We start from the raw sequence: 21,215 nt of genomic DNA on the forward strand, positions 1-21,215 counted from the left end.
TTTTTGGACTGATTTGATCTTGGATTACAGATACAATTAGTCAACTCTTGATCAGTTTGATTTCAGACAAAAAAAAAAAAAAAAAAAAAAAAAAAAAAAAAAAGGATGCAATTGAATGGGGTATCTGTAAAGGTAAGTGCCAATTTATAAAATGGATACAAGTGGGCAAATACCCTATATGCCAAAATTGCAAAAGAAAGGCTTTGCCACCACTAAAAAGGTGACAGGATCAGTGAGACACTACAAATTTGAACCACACAAAAGAGCTTGAACTGAGAAGTTTATTTGAGATTTCCACAGCTCAGAAGGTAAAACCTTGTAATAGGTCAGTCAGCTGGATACATTTTAATATCACACAAACATTTTAATCAGATATTCTAAGCAGCCAGTTGAACTCAAGAGAAACTGCAGCAATCTTGGAGAATACGATGCCGTCCAGGTTCTGTCCCAACTCTGCAAAAATAAGACAGACTTAGAACTGGGTGCTAAAAGCTGCATTAAGTTCAACTGAAAATGTTTTTATAGTTTTGATCAGAGGGGATACCAATCAGTCATGAATTTTCAGACTGGGGCGGTAATAAAGAACTCATCACTTCCACATTGAACATTAATTGAAAATTTAACTCTTACCATACATGCCAAAGCAGCAGGCAGCATCCCAAGAAGACTTAGCTTGACACCAACCTGAAACATGAACACTTTGTAAATGACAAATACCAAAAGGCAAAGACACCAATACAGAGAAACTAAAGCTTTTAGTCTCATGATCAGAGGGGATACCAATCAGTCATGAATTTTCAGACTGGGGCGGTAATAAAGAACTCATCACTTCCACATTGAACCTTGATTAAAAGTTTAACTCTTACCATACATGCCAAAGCAGCAGGCGGCATCCCAAGAAGACTTAGCTTGATGCTGACCTGAAACATAAACACTTTGTAAATGACAAATACAAAGACCAATACAGAGAAACTAAAGCTTCTAGTCTCACGATCAGAGGGGATACCAATCAGTCATGAATTCTCAGACTGGGGCGGTAATAAAGAACTCATCACTTTAGCTTTCACACTTAATTGGGACATATTGGTTTCAGGACATGAAACTGAAATCTTCCATTAAAAAACACTCACCAATAATCAGCTGATGCAGAGAACTGTCTGACCTGGGAGGGAGGAGGGGAGATTAAAAATTAGGAATTTAAGTCAAACCGTTTTGAGCAAACTATAAAACTAAATTTTCAACTGTACAAAACTATATGCATTTAGCCTTTGCTCACTTTCAATCTTCAGCACTTTATTGTTGCAGTTTGATTAATTTACAAAATTGTCTTTGAAGCCACATCATTAGTGGAGAAATAATGGGCTCTTGAGCTGCTAATGTTCTGGGGTAAGCAAGTATGCATTCTCAGGTTCAAGTTTTTAACTGCCTTACTTTAATAGTTTGCTCAAGTTTATTTGAACTCTTATAACTGCACTTGTGTTTAGTTGCAGCATATTTTCCATCCTTTTGTCTACAACTCAAAAGCCTTTCTTGGCAAGGACTCTTGAGGTTTACAAATGACTTCCAATCCAAAGTTGGAACAGTTCAAACAAGCACATTGTGGTCCCATGTGTTAAAATTCAACTTAAAGTTTAATTCAGCAGCTTTGTGTTAAGATACAGACAGTTACAAAGCAATTCAGTAAATAACACACACTGATTAATGACAGATGAACAGCTTATTTCCTAACTGTTCAGATTAACCCCCTGTACATACCAGAAAGGCCAACTAAACACTCATTTACCTGCAGCACAGCCCCAGGTGTTGAAGAGTCAGACAGCATTTCCAAACCTACAAACAGGTGAAAAGTGTCAGTCACTCTAGCTTCATTAGTGTGAATGACAATTTCTCAACTCGTGTGATCAGAGGGGATACCAATCAGTCATGAATTCTCAGACTGGGGCGGTAATAAAGAACTCATCACATCTACTTGACAATAGTCAGCAACCGCACCAACCAGATACCTACCTCAACTCTGGAATAGTCTCGTCAACCCCAGTGACTTCAGCTCAGTCCTAATGGAACAGACAAGAAATTCCCGTCAGACGATGCAAGTTCACTTCAGATGATGCACCAATTGTTACCTTCAGTCAAAACAAAAGCAAAAAAACAATTAAGATGGCCTCTAGATCACAAGATTTCTCATCTGTGTTTAGCATGTTTCCATTCAGACTGTTGGTAACCCCAACAGGTCTTCCCCTTATTGCCAAGGTTACACCAGTGGGTTCACCTTTTCAGGTTCTGGCATTGACACAAGGCGTAAGACTTGTGCGGGTGTCATCATGAAGGAAACTGGTGTTAACACTGATAGCTGAGCTTGGAACTTAACCTGGCTTCACTACTGACAGGAGTCAATGCATCAAGGACTCACCTGGACTGACACCTTTGTCTGGGAGAAGTTGAGGGCATCTTCCAATACCAAGCACCTGTAACAGACAAGATACTGTCAGGTCCGACTACAAAATGGCAACAAGGTTTATACATCAGCTGTTGACCTTCAGATATCAGAGATTCCATTTCTCAACAGGATTTCAGACGAACGAGATTCCAAATATATCTCATCATATACAGCAGGTCTGGGAATAAAAGCTACTGGTAGTATTTTAGTTGCAACAAAATTTTACCTTCAACTAGAGCACTTCCATCATGTTGCTGAAGCAGTCGATGAATCACCTGGTGACAAGACAAAATTTAGTTTACTCCACATCAAAAGAAACCCTATTTTGCATTCATTCCCAAGTTGAGCTTAATATTTTAGTTGTGCAGATCACTGTTGATCAAGTTGCTATGGTTACAGCACACATCACAGCATTATAAGCCAAATTTTATTTTTAGAAAGTACTTGCGATTTAAGCGCAATCAAGACAAAGTTAGCCGAGCAAAAAAGTTTATACATAAATGCAGTTGCTCAGATGTTCGTGTCGTTTCACATTGGATCAAAGTGAGCTAAGTTTCATCATCATTGGAACTGCATTATAAACAGACATGAAGTCCTTAGTCACTTTAAAATAAGATGCAAGGGAACAGGAGGAGGATAGGGGGGGAAAAAAGTACCATGTGACTTCCAATTGGTGTCTTCCTCTTCCAAGTGTCCACTCAAGAGGCCCCTGCAAGACAAAGTGGCTCTTCAGCACAGTTCAACTGGAACCTTTTGCAACATATCAAGAGTCAATGTTTGATCAGGGCTTTGGTGACAAATTGCCATGTGACATTAGTCGTCCAGGTGTTTGATGGGTGCTACCCCATGTCATCCTTTCAAACAGTCAGAAAAACCTTGCCATTGACATAACATTGTTGGGAACTAACACTTAATGCCAAAATTAAATGCAGTGATGAGCTGAGCTCAAGTATGTTGAAATTTGCATCTGTATTTAAGATTTCTGTTCACAATTTAAAGTCATATGAACTGGAGACATGTTTAAGTGCAGGAAAGGCTTTTCTTATGATTACAAATCACTAAAACTTATGTAGAGACTTACATGTTCAGATGTTGAGGGAGCATCCTTTCTCAGACTTCTAGTCAAACTCCTAACAAGCAAAGAAACTCAGTAAATCACATGCTTAAGTAAACATTTTCTATTAGTACAACTAGGGGTGATCAGATTATAGGGTGACATCACTGTATTCAGGCATATGCTTGTCTTTAATTGTAATCATCATGTTTACACCCCAATACTGAATAACCTCTTGGAACAAAGATCTTTTACTCACCTCAGTGCACTTTCCAGCTACTTTGACATAAGTGAATGAACACTGCAGGCCAACCTACAAAGAAAACCAGTGGTTAGCCATAAACAGGAAAATCTGAGTGTCAGTATTCAGCAAGGCTGAAGACATTTAGTAAAAAAAAAAAAAAAAAAGTCAGATTTCATTAAAGCTTGTAAAGTTTAACATGACCAAACTACAACTCTCTGATCTTATGAAAAATAACCACAACTGCAACAATTTGGATGTTGGAGCCCATGTGCTACTCAGAATCTGGTAAAGTAGTTTCTTCAAAGCTGATTCAGTAAGAGAGAGTTCAGGGAATCATCACTGCAGCACACAGAGCTCCTCAATTACATGAGCCAACTAAAGGCTGATCTGTAAATAGATGACTGAAATTACCTTCTGTGGATGATCTTGCAACATTCATCACACCTGACCAGGGGGAAAAACAACAAATATAAGTGCATTTCATGGTTTATGGGGCAGCTTAATGTGCATACTTAAAATAGCAGCTTCATGCTACTCAGTATTTTGAGAGATTAAGTTTCCTCAAAGATTTTCAGTGAGAGAGTTCAAATAGGACATCATTGTAGCACGAGGCTTCATGATATGCCATGCTATTCAATTCACATTAACTATTTACGTTGGCAACAAGTCATGTGCAATCCAACAGTGTTAACACATGGTAGAAATTACCTTTGCAGCAAACAGTTTCTGGATCTCCCGCCATCTAGAGGAAGAAAAGTGGGCAGAAATTATTGCATTAGCATGCTATAGCTAGCAGGTATATTTCCTCTGGTCGGCCAACACGTGACCGCTCCATTCAACATGTTCAGGCCCACATAGGTCGGTAAAATATAGTTTAATAGCGTCTCACATCAGAGTAATAAAGTACAATCACAGTCATTCAGTACAGGTCTGTGAAAATTCTCATCATTGAGAGACACTACCAACCACGCCAAACAAGCAGCGGCCATTACTATGAGTCGTACAAGATTTCACCTTGAGTTTTCCAACAAATATTACGTGCAGAGTTTAGAAAACATATTATACTTAATGTTTACAAATATGTCAGATAACATTGATATGTTTAACTGACGGATGAGTAAGGATTGAGTACAGCTCTAGTCGATGCTGCACCTTACGTTGCTTGCTAAAATACCACATTAGCTTTTAATATAGTTTGAAAAGGACAAACTGCCAATGCATGTGTATTATAATAGTACAACACTGAACTATCACAATTGCATGTTCAACATCGTAATGTAAAAGTTTGCAATTGAATGAGCGTTGACAGAAATAAGTCTCTTACCTCGACCAGACGAGAGAAGAAAGTGGAAGAGGAAGCGGGTCCGTCTGCTTTTTATGTCCCGCCTGAAGGACTCCTCCCACCCTGTAAAGCCGGGTGAAAACCACGTCAACATTTCCATAAGCTACGTGTAGCTTTGCATGAATTAAACCTGAAGAAGAAATCAATTTCACACTTATTAAACTCACCGTTTAAAGAGCAAAGACTTTGAAGAAACTTGAAGAAAGTGTAAAGAGTTTATTCTTTGCGTCACTTCCGTTAAAGAAAACGTAGTACAATTTTTACATCCACAAGATGGCAGTGACGTTATGTCCCCCTGTAGAAGCAGAAACATGTCATGCCCACATCCATTAAACAATTTTAAGATTTATCAGCCATTTATTTTGTGGAAATTAATATCGAAATGATCGAAGTTGCGCTTATAACAGTGAAGAACAGAAACCACACTCCCTTACTTATGCTGTTAGACCAGTTCCTGTTGAGTGTTTTCAAAATAAAAAGTTTCTGTGACTACACACAGTTAACACAAACATACACAGATAAAGAGACGGTCACCTTAAATCCTTAAATCATTTTGATTTCTACTGGGAAACTTAAACTACTTTTAATGTGCATGGAAAGAAATAGTCTTAAAGAGGCAAAACTCCAGCAACATTTGTATTACACAGGCTTAATCAAAATATGTTGGTCTCACAATAAAGTTATTCATTGTACTACACTGACATATACTTTATACTACAAGCACTGCAGTAATTTTGACCATTTTATCTAAGCTATATTTTTCATGTTTGAAATTAATAAAATAATAATTAATTAAACTATACTTTGAGCTATTGCATTGTGGTAGGTATTATGTGCACTATAAAGGCCTTTAAATAGTACATTTGTTACTTCATTTACTGTATATAGAGCACATGTCCTCGTAGTGAATATCTGTAAATATACCATAGTGTATGGTATATTACAGTTAGTTTAGATCATAGCTGAGTACAGTTTTTCTAAGGGCCAACTGTGAGTTCAGTGCATAAAAGTCACATCTTCATGTGATTTTTGTATTTTCTTCAGCCACCTTTTGATGCTATCCATTGTTTCATGGTAACCGTTGCCATGGTGTTGACTTATGATGGTGTGATGCTGTGTTTGACATCTCATTCACTCTGATTCATCCATAGAATAATAACTTCGACGTCAGCTACTTAAAATTCAGGAAGCTCAGTTGATATTTACAGTGACAGTTTTACTGTAAAAATGAATATAGCCAGTCGAATAACTTCAGTGTTTATTTACCCCCAGAAAAGTGTTTCTTATTATGGTTTCAGACTTCAGAAGCTTTCATGAGGATACAAAAGGATTTTTTTATAAAAATTAACAAATTTTTAAGATAGTCATTAAGATGATAAGGAGAAGTTTTCTTCTGCAGCCTATTGAGTCAGCTCTTCATGGACAACTCAGTACATTTGAGGTAATATAAAAACCAAATACATAGTGAATAACAGAAAATTACAGCAGGTGTATTGTAAACATGTTTTACATTTTAACAAGATTCAGTCATTATTAACTCTTAAATACTGTTTGAGATTTAGGTTGGCGTACTCTTTTCAAATCAAAACATGAAACATGATGCGGCTTCAATCAAACAATCAGTTGGTGCTGTTGCAGGTTCATAACCAGACTATAAAAACTGTTGCTCTGTCTCAAACACAAACATGCAAACACTCTCCTGTCTTGTTCCATCAGGTTAAACAACCTTCACCAGAACACACACAGGGATGAACTTTATCTCATGAGGAAGTCAAACACTGTCAAGCTGGACTACGTGACATCTCTTGTGTATTTCTGTGCACACACAGATGGGAAAACCCCATGTTAAAATAGGTATTAACCGCAGTTTCTCCATAATTATTTAACATACAAATGTGTGTTAATGTGGCTCACAATGACAGTGTCTGTAGACACTGACTAGCTGGATGCATGTGTCTGTCATTAACCACAGCTGATTACTGATTAGCTGCCAGACAGCAATAAATGGCACTGATTACCAGACAGAATTGTGAATATTATCAGGACAAAAGTCAACTAATAAGTCATCACTACTCTTTGGAAATTTTCCATTCCCTTTGCTTACACATCAACACTTAAGTTTCATAGTGCTAAATCAAAGGGGGCAGAGATTATCTGTACTACAAGCTCTTAATAGTGGGCTGGATGTACGGAGCTACGTTAAGATATGTTCAGACATTCCTCCGCCTCTGACTAAAATCTGAAATTAGCAACATAGAAAAGGGGAACTAGAATCAGCTGAACTCAGTCACATAAAGACTGAACTTTAAAATTCAAGTCAGTCCCATAGACTTCAATGTAAAATCAACAGCTTGACCTCCCCAGCTCCTTTAGTAAAAGTATAAGGTCTGCAGTATGTGTGCAAACTAATGTGCGCCACCATATGATAAGGCAGTACACTTGATGTTAAGTAATTAAGACTCAGTAACTAACATAAATAATTGATATTTCTGAGGCTTAATGAATGACTCAAACACATCATGCAGCTATAAAGGTCCCCTCTGTTGTCCATCACTATTCAGCATAATCATGATTTGAACAAATTACTTAATTTGTTTTAATCGTCCATGTCAGTGTCCAGTACTACCGAAACTCAGCCAATACAGAGTTGTCGTGTTGCTGCTTCTTTGACAAAGGTGAAGGTGGCGATGATGATGTCACAGGTGTGAGCGTGACACTGTAGAGGTTGGTGATGAAGGCCTCCCAGCCGCGACGAAATGCTCGGTCCAAGGCCTGATGGGAAGAAGAGGGTAAAGGTTAGTAAGGTCAGATATAGCAATAAGACTGGACCTGAAAATGGTCGCTACATATGAAGCAGAAATGTGATTTATACAGTCACACCTCATCATTACAGTTTTGTACAGATACTAAAGACATAAATAAGAACTGTTCCATTTAAACCCAAGTAAATACTCAGTCATGACTCCTTTATCCTTTTATGCCGCATATGTGTTCAATTGTTTGCTTCCTTGCAGAGGAAAGTCATGTTTTTCTATGTTCAGCTGACCTGCTCTTGACTCACTGAAAGACTATTCATTGGAAATAGTTCAAGTGTACAAACTGACTGTCTCTATTGTCTCTGTAGGTGGTGTGAAACTACATAATTGTTTCAAGGGAACCTCCCAGGAAATTAAAGATGTTTAAAATAAAGTGTTGATCATTTTGTGAAGCAGGTGTTCAGCTGTATTAATTATCTTAATTCCATCTGGAAAAAAAAACAAGTCACTGGAAAATTAACGCAGTTTTGTCTGGAGCTACTTGGTCTCACATGTCACCGGGTGGTGGCAGTTCAACAGAAAATAATCTGTCTCATGTTGGTGTATTTGAAATCTGTTTAGGGACCTGATGATATAAAACTACTGCTGTATAACAGCAAAAAGAAAAATGTATGTAGCAGAGCTATAGTTTCTCAGCATTCTTGCCTTTTTATCCTCTTGAGACCGCTCAGATTTATATTAGGACCCCCTGCTGAAAGCCTGTTGCTATAGAAGCTGGTGATTTTTGTGCGACTCAAGAAATCTCAGCCAGCACTTTTCAGCTTGCTCGTTTTTCATTATAAAATACAGGTATCTTCTCTACACCTGCCCTTATGCACAGAAACTAGCTGTGTTTTTGGTGTGATTGCCTTTGAATCTACCAAGAGGTCAGCCTGTGATGCCTGAGGGTGCAGCTGATTGGTTAAACAGCAGTGGAATGTTTTCATGGTGTGGGTTTAGTAGGCGGGTCGCCGCTGCCGTACTTCGTTCCACTGATCAAAGGACATGATACACGGGGCACAGGAATGTCACCTCTGTGCATGTGTTTCCATGTGAGCAGAAAAGCTTCAAGAGCATGTGAATCAGGTGAGGGTATACGGTGCAGGTACACCGCTGCTTGTTCACATGCACAGCTAAAAGCCCGTCAGTGAAACCTCTGTTCCAGCTCAGTGTTTTCATGTCATTAAACATGACGTAAAGGAAACATCCTAACAGAGGAGGTTGCTTAATGTTTTTGGTGACATGCACCAATGGCTGCTGTACCTTGACCCTACTGGTCTGTTATTAAGGTGATATGATAGTCTCCATGGTGATTAATAGCCCAGTATGTGAAGGATGGTGAGAGAGAAGTTTACCCTCTGTTCCACAAACTCCGAGGACACGATTATGTAACCTTCAGGGGATTAAAGTTTAACCAGATGGGGTTAGGCTGGATATGGAATTTATGTAAATGTGAGCGACAGAAAGCAGAAGTTAATAAGTGTGCTCTTCTGCAATATGCTGATAACAAATTGATAGAAACTACACAAGGCTCTCACTTTGTATCTATTGTCTGTTTTCTCTCACCTTGCGGTAATTCTTCATTGTGTTCCTCTTCACCACCTTCATCCCCTCCTCTTGCTCTCTCTTCATCCTCCTCTCCTCCTCTCCCTCCTCTTCCCTCCCCCTCTTCTTGTCTCTGATGAGGACCTGGTCATCCTCATCTTCCCGGACCGGGAAGTGAACAAGCGCGGGCTCATTCCCTCTTCCTGCTTTCTCCTTCTCTTCCTCCACCTGCTTCTGTTTCTCCATCTCTACCATAATCATCACCCTGGTGCCTTCCAGGTCATGGGAGTCAACCAGACTCTCCTTGCCCAGGCTGGGCCTCTCGTCTCGGGCTGCATCCTCCTCGGTTCTCCCCTCCTTCTGCTTCCTCCTGGAGCTTCTTCTCCACCTGCTGCTGCGCCGGCTGGGTTTCCTGCGCAGGAGAGTCTCGCCATCGTCTTCCATCAGCCCTTCATTGAACTCAAATGCCTCGGCTTCATCCACCTCATCTGCCCCTGAATTGTTCCCCACACTTGTGGCCGGGCTGCTCATGGCTCTCCCTTCTCTGCTGGCATCCTCCACCCCATTCCCTCTCTCCTCTACTTCGTTTGCCCTCACCTCCTCCCCTTCTCCGGTGGTCTCAGGCTCATCAAGTCGACCGTAGAAGCCGCTGGATTTATCCAGAAACTTTGGGGCCCGGATGGAGCTCCTGGTTGAGCTTTTCCTGGAGTTCTTGCCAATTGTCATATCGTTTCTCGTTGTGTCTTGTTTCTCTTTCACTTCTTGTGTCCTCTGCCGCACTCTTACTTCTCACACACCTCTGAAAGAGAAGGGGCAAGTGAGATTAGCTTAATGCCATTACATAACCCTGCTCTCAGACTCACTCTTTGGGTCACCGTTGTTCACGCTCACAATCTTTTTCAAAATCTTCATTTCATAGTAGTTGCAAGAGATTTTCATATGAGTCAAAGTTCAGGAAAAGTGATAGATAATACAGATGAAAGAGGAGATAAATGGCATGAAATGAGACCAAAGATGGAAGATAATTCAGATTCTATGTCAGTGTCATGGGTTTGTGTGATTGCCTACATGTTTTATGTGGATCTGCTGCTGCGGACAGTCTGCTGCTATGCAAACACCACAAAATGTTTATGGAGGAAAATAACAAACTATCCTCTTTTGGTCATAGTGTTTCACACTCATAGTTCTACTTTTGACTTGACTATGGCTGAGTACATATGTGTGTGTGTTCGAGACTGGAGGTCAGAGTCAATGTTATCAGGGTTGTGGTGATAACTGGATGTCAAAGATGAAGACAGAATGTACTTACAACTGAAAATAAACACACACATGCACACAAAGAGTCAGACTTTGACACTGATCTAACCAGCTGAATGCTGAACAGCAGCCAAAACCAATGACTGCTTATCTCTCATTGCCAAAGTCAGCCCAACTTTTGTCTTGTACTCAGTTTTTGTTCAAATTATCAGACAAAATTCACTAATTTCAACAAATATGAGAAGGGGTCAAAACGCAACTTATAGAGGGGGCATCAGTGAGGTCACAGCAGCTGTTTTCCTGCTGTGACATCATTGATTGGGTTTTCACCAAAAGTGAAACACGCTTAATGGTTTCTGCCCTATAAACTTTATCACCCTCCAACCTTACGTCACAAATATGCATAAATAGTGCTCTGTTGGCATGCACTTTTGTCATCTGACTTTTCGTCTATCTCACCTGTCAGTATCTACATTTCACTACAATCCACTGAAAAGACGCATATTTGTTATTATAATTTTCCCTTACGTTATTTTATCTTTCCCTCTGAGATGATGATGAGAGGGTGAATACCACTAATATATCTGCATGCTTGATGTGAAGTTGGCTAGCTTTGATTAGCTTAGCTTAGCTTAGCTTAGCACAAAGACTGGAAATAGATAGATAGATAGATAGATAGATAGATAGATAGATACTTTATTTATCCCTTAGGGGAAATTCATGAACAGCTAGCCTGGCTCAGCATTTCTAAAGTTTACCAGTTACAATGTTATATTTAATTTTTGTATAACACATATAGCTAAGTAAAAAAGGAGAGTGATTAAGATAACAGCATTCTGTGGAAATGTATGTTAAGCAGGTTCAGATATGACAGGTTCGGGTAGCATCTCACATAATCTGAAGAAATACACAGCATCTGCCACTAGTTCAGATTACAAAGTTAAACTGCAGATAAGTATAATTGAACATGAGGAAAATAAAAAAGGAAACAGAGAGTGACCAAAGATGGATAAAGTAGACACCAGCAGAGCAGCGTTTTAAAATTCAATGACATAATGTTGAGAATGTAGAGAAAGCAAGTGATTCATAGAGCAGCGAGCAGGTTAACACTGAGAAAATCAGAAAAACAAGACTGAAAGAATGAGAAGAAATGAATTTAACATCCTGCCATTTATTGGAAGTAGAAGCAAGGGAGCTGTAAAGTGAAGTTTCTGGTATAAAATAATATAGACACGTGACATTTACACTTAAAAGAATGTGACAATGTAGCAATGAGCAAAATGTTTTGTTTTTTTTTAGATAAAGAGGAACAAGTCTTACCTGATATGCTTCTGTTGTCTCCTGTCCTTCTGTGTGTGTGTGTGTGTGTGTGTGTGTGTGTGTGTGTCTGAGCAATGGTGAGCAATACCTCCTCTGTGTATGAGTCTGAGTGAATGACTGAGAGCTGGGAGCTCAGCACACTCCTCTAACACACAACGTCACACGTCCACCCTGCCCGAACGTGCAGGTCTCTCTCTCTCTCTCTCTCTCTCTCTCTCTCTCTCTCTCTCTCTCTCTCTCTCTCTCTAACCCGACACACCCCTCCTGTACATAGTTAAACACACATTGACTTAACGTTATGATTTAAAATCAGTAACACAAACAAGAGATAGAGGGACAAATATACCCCTGCCTACACAAATCTCACACACATAGAGGCATACTCAGCAAGGACTAAAATATTCAACTCACAAATCATCATACCAGCAGAAGCCAAACATCCCATTCTGATATCAGCAGCCATCAATCATTAACCATTAACGTCCTCAGCTGTCAGACATACACCTGCAGAGTACAGATGTGACTTTCAACCCAACTTTAACCTCTGATAACATTACAGACTGAAGTCTTCTCCTGTATGAGGTTTTATATAAAGGTGGTATTTTCCCGTTGCAGCTCAATGAGACTCATAATCATTAACTTCTCTTTAATTTATGTCAAACCCCCTTAAAGGATTACATATGGTCACAATTCTTTAAGACACAAATTGAAAGCATCCAAACAAAAATGTTATATTATATTTTTACTTCCAAATGTTGCCATTATTCTCAGGAGTCCAGCATGGGTCAAGGTGTAGCCAACATATCATCAGCTGGTTATAGCACCTCACTGACATGCTTCTCAGTTTAAAGGAATGTCAATAGGCCCAATAAAAGGACAAGAAAGTGATTAGCTTTATTTAATAGATCCAATTGACTTCACAAATCAACCCTGACATTCTTTAATTGTCAAATTGACCAGTCAAAGAACATTTACTGGACTTTAAAAGACCTTTTCACAATGCTAACCCATCAGTAATCCTGCATAAGTTCCATACAGTATCCCATACTAGCATACCTCATTTGGAACGCACAAGCTCATTTATTTTATCTTGATTTAATAACAAAATGATTAACATTCAAGAGAAACAATGTGTTTTAGTTTGAGGCGTGCGATATGTGACCCACGTTCAAATGGCAGCCACTGGTATAAAGTCAGCTGCCTTCTATCCACATCCACTAACGTGTCTAAATCACTATTGTTTACTGATAAGCAGGTAAACCTTAATGGAAAGTATGTGTTTATACAGATAGAATGAATGAGCTTGGTCACTGAATGTTATCCAACTGTTTGGATGACAAACACTGTGTCTGGGTGGGACAGGGAGTGGGAGCTACTCAGCTATGTGTGTGTGTATGTGTGTGTGTGTGTGTGTGTGTGTGTGTGGTAATTATCTACATGCCTGTTTTATTTAACCTCAGGATGTACAGTACACACACACACACACCTTCTTGTACATGCACACACATGCATACTGTGCAACTGCGGGGACACACCAAGATCAGGAAAACACACACACACACACACACACACACACACACACACACACACACACACACACACACCCACACACACACACACACACAATAATGGAGGTGATATGTTATTAATGAGTGACAGTTAGAGTGAAGATGATAGTTTAAAAGTTAGACAGGAATTAAACAAGTCACAAGTTAAGTGTAGCCAATAAAAGCACTTGAATGTGTGTCTGTGAGTGTATCATCGCGGTTAAAATATGGTGTGTGTGACTTCCACTCCTCTTACTCACCTCCCAGTGCACCTTCATCTTACAAGCCCTGTGTGAGTGTGTCATGCGATGAGGTAGACTCACGCCTCCGTATCACTCCATATATGGTCACGAAGCCGACAACTTCCCTGCAGAGAGGGTGTTAACAGCTGTCAATCACACGGGCCTGTAAAAACCTCAGCTGTGTTGAGGTGAGAATCCCCACCTGCGTGGGTACTCACTGATGACGGTGCCGGACGCCGGGAGCAGGTTGCCATGGTCACTGTCAAACAGGTACAAGTTTTGCTTTTTGGTAGCTGTAGTTAGGCGGCTAGTGCTGATTTTGATGTGGTGAAACTGGAGAAAAACAAGTCTGTAAAGTGTGACACGGCTAAGTCACAGCTCTGCCTCAACCTGACACACTCAGAGAACAGGTGTGCTGCTGGCTGGGTTTCAAATAAGGCAAATTAAGCAGATAGTCGTTCAACTTCTCAGCCAAGTCAGCATTTCTTAAACAAGTTGGTGTCAGAATCTAAAATGTGCTGCAAAAAAAGGTTTATAAATACAGGAGAGGGACAAATGCTGCCAACTATATGCACTAAAGTGACAAGACATTTCATCTGCAGCAGGACAGAAAAGCAAAATGTGTTCTTGTTCCTGTGTGGCAACCCTGTCCCTTTGTGCTGCTACTGCTTCAACTTGCAGTGTCGCAGTCTGAAAGGGCGCATCATAGCAGACCATTTTAAACAATTATCTATGAGCAAGATGCAAACTAGGTTTTTACCCTTTATTGCAACCATAATACAGCTTTTATTTTGGCGGTGTGGCTCTCTTCATGAGACACTGTATAAAAAAAATTTTTAAAATGTGAGCAAGATTGTCACAGACTGTCCCTGAGCTCACAAACATTTAAACACATGAACTTATATTCAAAATTCACAGAGACATAAATGCTAATAAACAATTTCAATTCAATTCAAATGTATTCATAGAGCTCATTTAAAAACAGCAAATGGCTGACCAACACCATCAAGAAAAAATACAATCAACACAGAGAATCAAACATCAACAGACAGAAAAACAGCAAAACATACAAGCAAACCAAAGGAGGGAGACAGCTTGCCTTCAACGCTAATGAGAATAAATATGTTTTGAGCTGAGATTCGATAGAGTCGATGGCTGGGGAAGATCTGATTGATACGGGCGGCCTATTCCATAGTCTGGGGGCTCTGCATTTAAAGTTGGCACGAAGGAGGGTCAGAAGGCCCGTGTCTGACGAGCTGAGGGCCTGGATGTGGACTTACACTGTAGGACTGAAAAGTGAGTGAAACAACTTCTGGCCTTCATTTTGTACTGGGACTACCCTCCTGTGTTGTGTCTGACTTCTGCAGAAGATACAATCTATGAACTTCAAAATCCCTCAGCTTGTCATCTGCCCAAGGAATTGGTCCACCTGTATCCAAATCCCTCCCTCTTATTGATCACACATCCCCATACGTGAAACATAAACCCAGAGTCTGAACCAAAAGCTATTGCACTTCAGTTCATTCACCAGATTAGCAGCGTCACGTTGCAGGGACATGGCAGGGGAAAGTAAACTAAACATAGTGTCTGTGTAGCTGCTGCATCACTGCATTGTACCAGGTTTTCCATTTTTCTGCTGCCGTAAGTTCACGAGAAAGTTCAAAGTCAGTTCACAGGTCAGCAAGTATCTCTAAAGTTTGAAAAGAGACAATGGCAAAATATGTTTTACATTAACTAGGTTTATTTTAAGACCAGGGACAGACATGATCACATTATACAATGTAAAGAATATTACAGTGATAAATACTTTATACACCAGTAAGAGAACTGACTTACAGGCACTAATTACACATGAGCAGGCACTAGCTGTTTTTACAGTATCATACAACAGCAGCTGAGGAGCACTTGTTCGAACTTTAACGTTACTTTGCTCTTCATTCTTCTGATTTCTGAGGATGTTGTGACAGATAATCAAGCACATACCGAGTAGTTCAATTTATATTTGAAGAGTTTTTTTCAAATATAGTTTTGAAATACTGCTAGTGCTAAATACCAGGGGCTGTTTTTGTCTATTAAAGGCAAATTGAAGTGTTGTTCTCAGTGGAAATGTAGCATGAAGGCCATGTTTTGTATTCTGTTTGAATTTACAGGAGCGTCAGTAGTGTTGTTCCCTTAATCAAAGCCTCTAAATTGATTCCACGAACTTTCTAAAAAGCATCACTACAAGGATACACATTAAAATGCTTGTTGAACTAGTTGTTGTTGCTATCACACTATTGAAAACCAGCATTTGCGCTCTGAGCTGTATCACTAAAGCTACACTGGGTGTGGAATCATTGCATCTCGGTATTTGTTACGCCTGTGTTGCAGCATAGTGTCACCAAGTTGTACTAGTTTTGTGTGTTTTTAACACAGGTGCATGAGAGCATGATAAAGGCAAGGCAACTAGTTGCTAAGGTTTGTTCCCTGTTTGGCGTGTTTTCTGGCTGCTGTTTATGCTATGAATATTGTTTACGGTGAAAAAATGCACTTTAGTACTATCTTTGCTCCACAATACTAAATAAAGACTATGATCATGCCTCTGATGATGATTAAAAAAAGCATCTATATGGCTGAATACAGACTTACAGACACTTAATATCACAAAAACGGAAGCCATGCATGAATAAAGTGCTCCATGGCAACTGCATCTCGGTCAGAAATCAGTCAAGAAGTCGGTGGTACGGATCAGAAACAACTACCAGAGGGAACATAGACAGGAGATGGAACCAGTCTTGGTGTAACTCAGACATAAGAAGACATAAGAATATCTAACTGCTGTCAGGAATGGGTTACACTGCAGGATTTCCATTGAGCACAATATGTACAACCCTACGAATGATACAAGTATGCGAGTCTGTAATAAGACGTGATTGTTCCTCCAGCTTTAAGCAGAAATGTACTGGTGGTGTAACTGCATGGCTTCACAAAATTTTTGATCTGGCGCCCCCATTAGGCAATTGTTAGAACTCATCCCCTGTACTGCTAAATGAAGACATCTAACTCACTAAAACCAAAGAAAACCCTGATAATTACACTAATATACAGTCAGTACAGTTACCACAACACCCACACTCACTCAATATATACACACACGTACATTTACTACCTGACACAAGAAAACAAACAGTCATAACCAGGTAAATTTAAATGTCATCTCCAACAGATAGTTTTCTGTTTTACAGTATTTACAACGCAGAGAACCATATGCAGCATTTAACAGCAGAATATGCTTTACAGTGTGTGTGTGTGTGTGGTGTGTGTGTGAATGTGAATGTGTGTGTGCAGTGTGTGTGTGTGTGAATGTGTGTGTGTTCCTCAGACCTCCACAGCAGGGTCTGAACCCAGTCCCTGAGCTTGCAGAGCCTCCTCTCTCTTCATCTTCGGTTTCTCTGTCCGTGTGTGCCACACCAGCACCTGCAAAATACACACACACACACACACACACACACACACACACACACACACACACACACACACACACACACACACACACACACACACACACACAATGATTGGACATACAACCAAATACTACATTTTGCTTTACAATATACTGCAACTACTAATTCTATCTGTCACTGAATTCAAAAAAGAGTCGCCAAAGAACATACATGCATTCAACACATTTTGGCCTTGGCTTTCGCTATAGACGATTTACAAATTTCAAAATAGGGTCATTCATACTTTAGAGCAGTTGTCCGCCTTGGGCTCCAGTTCGTCCATGGTAACCAATCCCTGGAGGAAGCTGCTTTCTAGGAAGCCCATTGGTGCCTCTCCATCAAAACAAGCCTCTGGATTGGCCAGGACCAGTTTGAGGGACACAGCAAAGCCGGCCATGTCCATTGGGAAGGGGCGACTGGGACGCCAGCCGGTATGGAAACGAACAACCTTAGAAGAACAATCAAAAACATTTGTTGTTGGTAAGAATTCAGTCGAAGTGGCTTATAAAACATTAAAAGAAACCACTAGGGCTTTAAGAGAAGATAGAAAAGAAGAAGATAGAAGATCAGTTTTTATATGTTGTACTGGTTTGTGTAACTGTTTTTTAAAGAAAAAAAGAATGAAAGAAAGAACAGCTTCAATGACTATGAGTCGGAAAAGTCACACAGATAGTCACAGTTTATCAAATGTCATTTTATATTTGCTGGATGATATAAAATATAAAAAAAAATATAATAAAATATTTTCATGCAAGTTGATTATTTTTCAGCAGTAGTTTGACAGAAACCTATCAAATCCGAACACACAGTCTATTTACCACCATTTTCAGGAGCTTTCCATTGCATTTCACAGCCTTCCTCGGCAGATCGGTTCGCTCAGTTGTCATGACGTGAAGGTCTATATTTGGGTCACATGATAAGTGATGGTGCAGTTATCTGCATGACAACAGAGAACTTTATCTGCTGAGGAAGACTGTGAGATAGTAAATAGACCTTGGCTTAAGTCAAATCACATATTAATATATGATGTAATACATCACAATATAATATTACTTACTTGTATAATCTTTTTAATAGTTGAGTATCTCATGATTCAATATAAAAGACACTAAGCTCATTCAGGAGTCACACAAAACATATTTTTGCTGTTAGTAATTTGTTTTTCTTCAGTGAAACAGTGAGAGTGAGCTCTTTAGTATCATCAACCCTGGAACAGTTCCTTTAGTTCCATTTGAGAAACCAGAACACAGGAAGCACCCACCTTTCCTCCCTCAACCACAGGCCTTTCATATTTCATCCCTCCAACCAGCCCCACTGGCCACACTGAAACTCGCTGGGTACTCCTCATCTGAAACAAAACAAGAGGTCATTTGTTTTTCTTGTTCAATCATGGGACATTTAACACACACACACACACACACACACACACACACACACACACACACACACACACACACACACACACACACACACACACACACACGCTTTCACAGTTATAAACATTGCAGACATCATAACAGGCTAAACAAGTCCCTTCTGAGAATAATAAAAATAAACACATTCACAACACCCACCTCTTCAAATATCTGCAGGCTGTATGTGTTGTCATCATCAGCAAAGTAAACCACCCCCTGCTGGTTGTCTCCACCCGGCTGAGCCCTTCTGTCCTCTCTGAGCCACCGTAGACCCTCATTCCTCTGCTCGACTCCACGAGGCTTCAGCCAGCTGGGGTCACCCTGTGGTGGAGGATGAGGATTGAATTAGATTGGGACCAAAGACGACAGAAATGTAGACAGACTAATTTGACTTTGTCTCCACAAATCACTGCCCTTTCTCTACCCACCTCCTGGAGTTTGCGGTCCTTAGCAGTAGGCATGTGCAAGTGTGTGTAGGTCAGGCCACTCTTTACAAGAAGGTCAGTCACTAGTGGCGTCTTATGAGGCGAGTCTTCCACAACAATCCAGTGGAGCTGAGGAACATGGAGGAATGTCTGGGACAAACGAGTCAGCTCGGCCTTCTGCACCAGCCTGGACAGAGACGGAAATCAGAGAAACAGTGGGTTTGTATCTGAAGGGAGATGGCGAGTAAAAGAGGAAGGAGGAGATGGGGCAAGGAAGGCTACCTTGCGTATGTTGGGGTGATCACAAATATGGTGGGCAGAGAAGGCTTGGCTGCAGGTTTCTGGGGTTGTTTGGTTGCCTCTGACTTCCTTATCTGCTCCTGAAGACGGTGCAGCTCCCCCCGCAGTCGAGATATGGTGCGGTCTTTGGGCATGTCATGTTCTGTGCAGTCGCAGCGTTGACCTGCAAAGCATCAGGGACAAAGCAGAGAAAGGCAGCCTTAGGTACAAAATCTGCCAGAGCGTAATGACTCCAAAGGGTATTTTCACCAAGATGTAATCAGTACATCTATATCTGTGTTTCCCTGAAGTTCCTTGACCCTGTCACACAGACTTAAGCTTATGTACTCATGGGCACTTTTTATTACAGCGATGGATCAAGTTTCAAATAAGACTGCATGCTGACCACTCACCAAGCTGCATCAATGCATAGACAAGGCCCAGGAGGGAGACCATGAAGTAGAGCACAAACACAGTCTTCAGCTTCAGCTTCATCCTCGTTGCCATGGTACCCTGACCAGCTGAAAGGATCACAGTATGGGACAAGTAAAACATCAACAGTCACAATGTATTATTGTCATTATTGATTATTCTTTATTATCAGAAGTGATTTTTTGTCTGTGAAGATTGTAAGTGACACCTAATGATGTGTAAATGTGTTAAACTGAGTCAAAATTCAGTTTCTCAACTGGCACTCAACATTTAGCTAACAAGCTAAGAGGGATAGCATCCCTATTCAGCAGCATTAACAAACACTGTTGGTGAGGCGAATTGTAAAACGTTGAAGTAAAAAATGAGCTTGTGTTCGCTTTTTCTTGGAAGGCCGGCTGACATGAATATGCATTAAACTTCATGATAAATCAGTGTAAGCTAAGCTATGTTAGCCTGACAATTTGTTTTCACAAAATAGCTCGAATGCCATTTTCATGCACTCACCAGTGGCGGGAGTTCGTGGAAGACAGGAGCGAGAGGGTTGAAATATGAGCTTAAATGTTCATGTCATCTTGGAGAGATGTGAGCAAAGGCACCTCAGTGCATCACAGCATCCATTCATTCGGTTAAGCTAGGACATTTTTTTTTGCAGAAATGTACCAACAACTTCCGGTTTGAGTGCAACACAGTAAATAGTCCCCTCACAAAGTGGGCATTCACTGATAGTTCCACATAAATCCGAAAACCGCCATTTCCCAAGTATAATGTATGAAAACATAACGGTCTCTACTGTGGAAGTCTGCACCAAGAAAATTAAAAAAAAAAAGAAAAAAAAAAGAAGATATTTTTAAAGTTAAAGTTGTGACTCACCTTCTCAAAAACTTTAACTTAGCAAGTCAAATAGTTAACTTGACAACTCATAGTTTTCACTCAGTGTCTCATAATTGACTTAATACAGTAATCAGTCAATATATATATATATATGTGTGTTTTTTTTTTTTTTTTTTTTTTTTCATCATTATATTTCTTAAATTCCTTTTGGAAGCAGGCTTCTATATATATTCCTGTTTAAAATGAAAATGACAAAAAACAAAAGGGCATCTCTTGAAAAGTCAATCAACTTTCCTTTATTTGTAACATACAAATAAAACACTGACAAGGCAGAATGACTTAGTTTTCCCTTTCATTGTCATTTGGACAGGACTTTAACACTCACTCTCAAACATGGAGGTTTCATTTTTTAACATCATGTTTAAAAAAGTGTTTCACCTGTATAAGGCCAAGAAATGAAAATGAATATGGATCCACAACAGCTTATATATATACATAGAGAAAAGACCAAGAGAAGGATCTGTGATTCTGTGAGGGTATGTAACCATTTTCTAAAATGAAAGTACTC

At 39.9% G+C, this 21,215-nt stretch overlaps 2 protein-coding genes and 1 long non-coding RNA gene across 5 annotated transcripts; all 3 read right to left on the reverse strand.

Moving 5' to 3' along the window:
* Positions 1-267: 267 nt before the first annotated feature.
* Positions 268-5,097, reverse strand: LOC111231333. Of its 3 annotated transcripts, none has more exons than XR_002665489.1 (14): positions 5,060-5,097; positions 4,444-4,477; positions 4,147-4,179; positions 3,751-3,804; positions 3,519-3,567; positions 3,094-3,146; positions 2,664-2,712; positions 2,423-2,465; positions 2,008-2,054; positions 1,784-1,830; positions 1,131-1,162; positions 867-920; positions 631-684; positions 268-453 (listed from the first exon to the last, which is right to left on the reverse strand). It is a non-coding gene; the product is annotated as an uncharacterized LOC111231333 (long non-coding RNA). The 3 variants fall into 3 exon arrangements; XR_002665487.1 differs by having other exon boundaries at positions 2,411-2,465; XR_002665488.1 differs by having other exon boundaries at positions 2,008-2,123; positions 2,411-2,465.
* Positions 5,098-6,318: 1,221 nt separating this feature from the next.
* Positions 6,319-12,097, reverse strand: LOC111231325 (cilia- and flagella-associated protein 251-like). Its single transcript, XM_022758380.1, has 3 exons — positions 11,995-12,097; positions 9,439-10,216; positions 6,319-7,849 (listed from the first exon to the last, which is right to left on the reverse strand). The coding sequence occupies exons 2-3, from the start codon at positions 10,141-10,143 to the stop codon at positions 7,700-7,702; spliced, it is 855 nt and encodes a 284-aa protein (XP_022614101.1). The 5' UTR covers positions 10,144-10,216; positions 11,995-12,097; the 3' UTR covers positions 6,319-7,699.
* Positions 12,098-15,522: 3,425 nt separating this feature from the next.
* b3gat3 (beta-1,3-glucuronyltransferase 3) lies at positions 15,523-20,455 on the reverse strand. Its single transcript, XM_022758356.1, has 8 exons — positions 20,321-20,455; positions 19,798-19,905; positions 19,388-19,568; positions 19,109-19,292; positions 18,840-19,001; positions 18,527-18,613; positions 17,510-17,713; positions 15,523-17,239 (listed from the first exon to the last, which is right to left on the reverse strand). Exons 2-8 carry the CDS (start codon positions 19,889-19,891, stop codon positions 17,141-17,143), a joined length of 1,011 nt encoding a protein of 336 aa, XP_022614077.1. The 5' UTR covers positions 19,892-19,905; positions 20,321-20,455; the 3' UTR covers positions 15,523-17,140.
* Between the last annotated feature and the right edge of the window lie 760 nt (positions 20,456-21,215).

This window comes from Seriola dumerili, unplaced genomic scaffold (assembly GCF_002260705.1).
Source record: "Seriola dumerili isolate Sdu_G_001 unplaced genomic scaffold, Sdu_1.0 BDQW01000295.1, whole genome shotgun sequence".
NCBI lineage: Eukaryota > Metazoa > Chordata > Actinopteri > Carangiformes > Carangidae > Seriola > Seriola dumerili.

Excerpts from the sequence above, each read along its gene's own strand:
- b3gat3 (XM_022758356.1), bottom strand. The coding sequence starts at position 19,891 with ATGGCAACGAGGATGAAGCTGAAGCTGAAGACTGTGTTTGTGCTCTAC. Across the intron at positions 19,002-19,108 it reads AGGACCGCAAACTCCAGGAG|GGTGACCCCAGCTGGCTGAA; the intron begins GTGGGTAGAGAA and ends CCTCCACCACAG. Across the intron at positions 18,614-18,839 it reads GCCTGCAGATATTTGAAGAG|ATGAGGAGTACCCAGCGAGT; the intron begins GTGGGTGTTGTG and ends GTTTTGTTTCAG.
- LOC111231325 (XM_022758380.1), bottom strand. The coding sequence starts at position 10,143 with ATGACAATTGGCAAGAACTCCAGGAAAAGCTCAACCAGGAGCTCCATC. Across the intron at positions 7,850-9,438 it reads CAATGAAGAATTACCGCAAG|GCCTTGGACCGAGCATTTCG; the intron begins GTGAGAGAAAAC and ends TCTTCCCATCAG.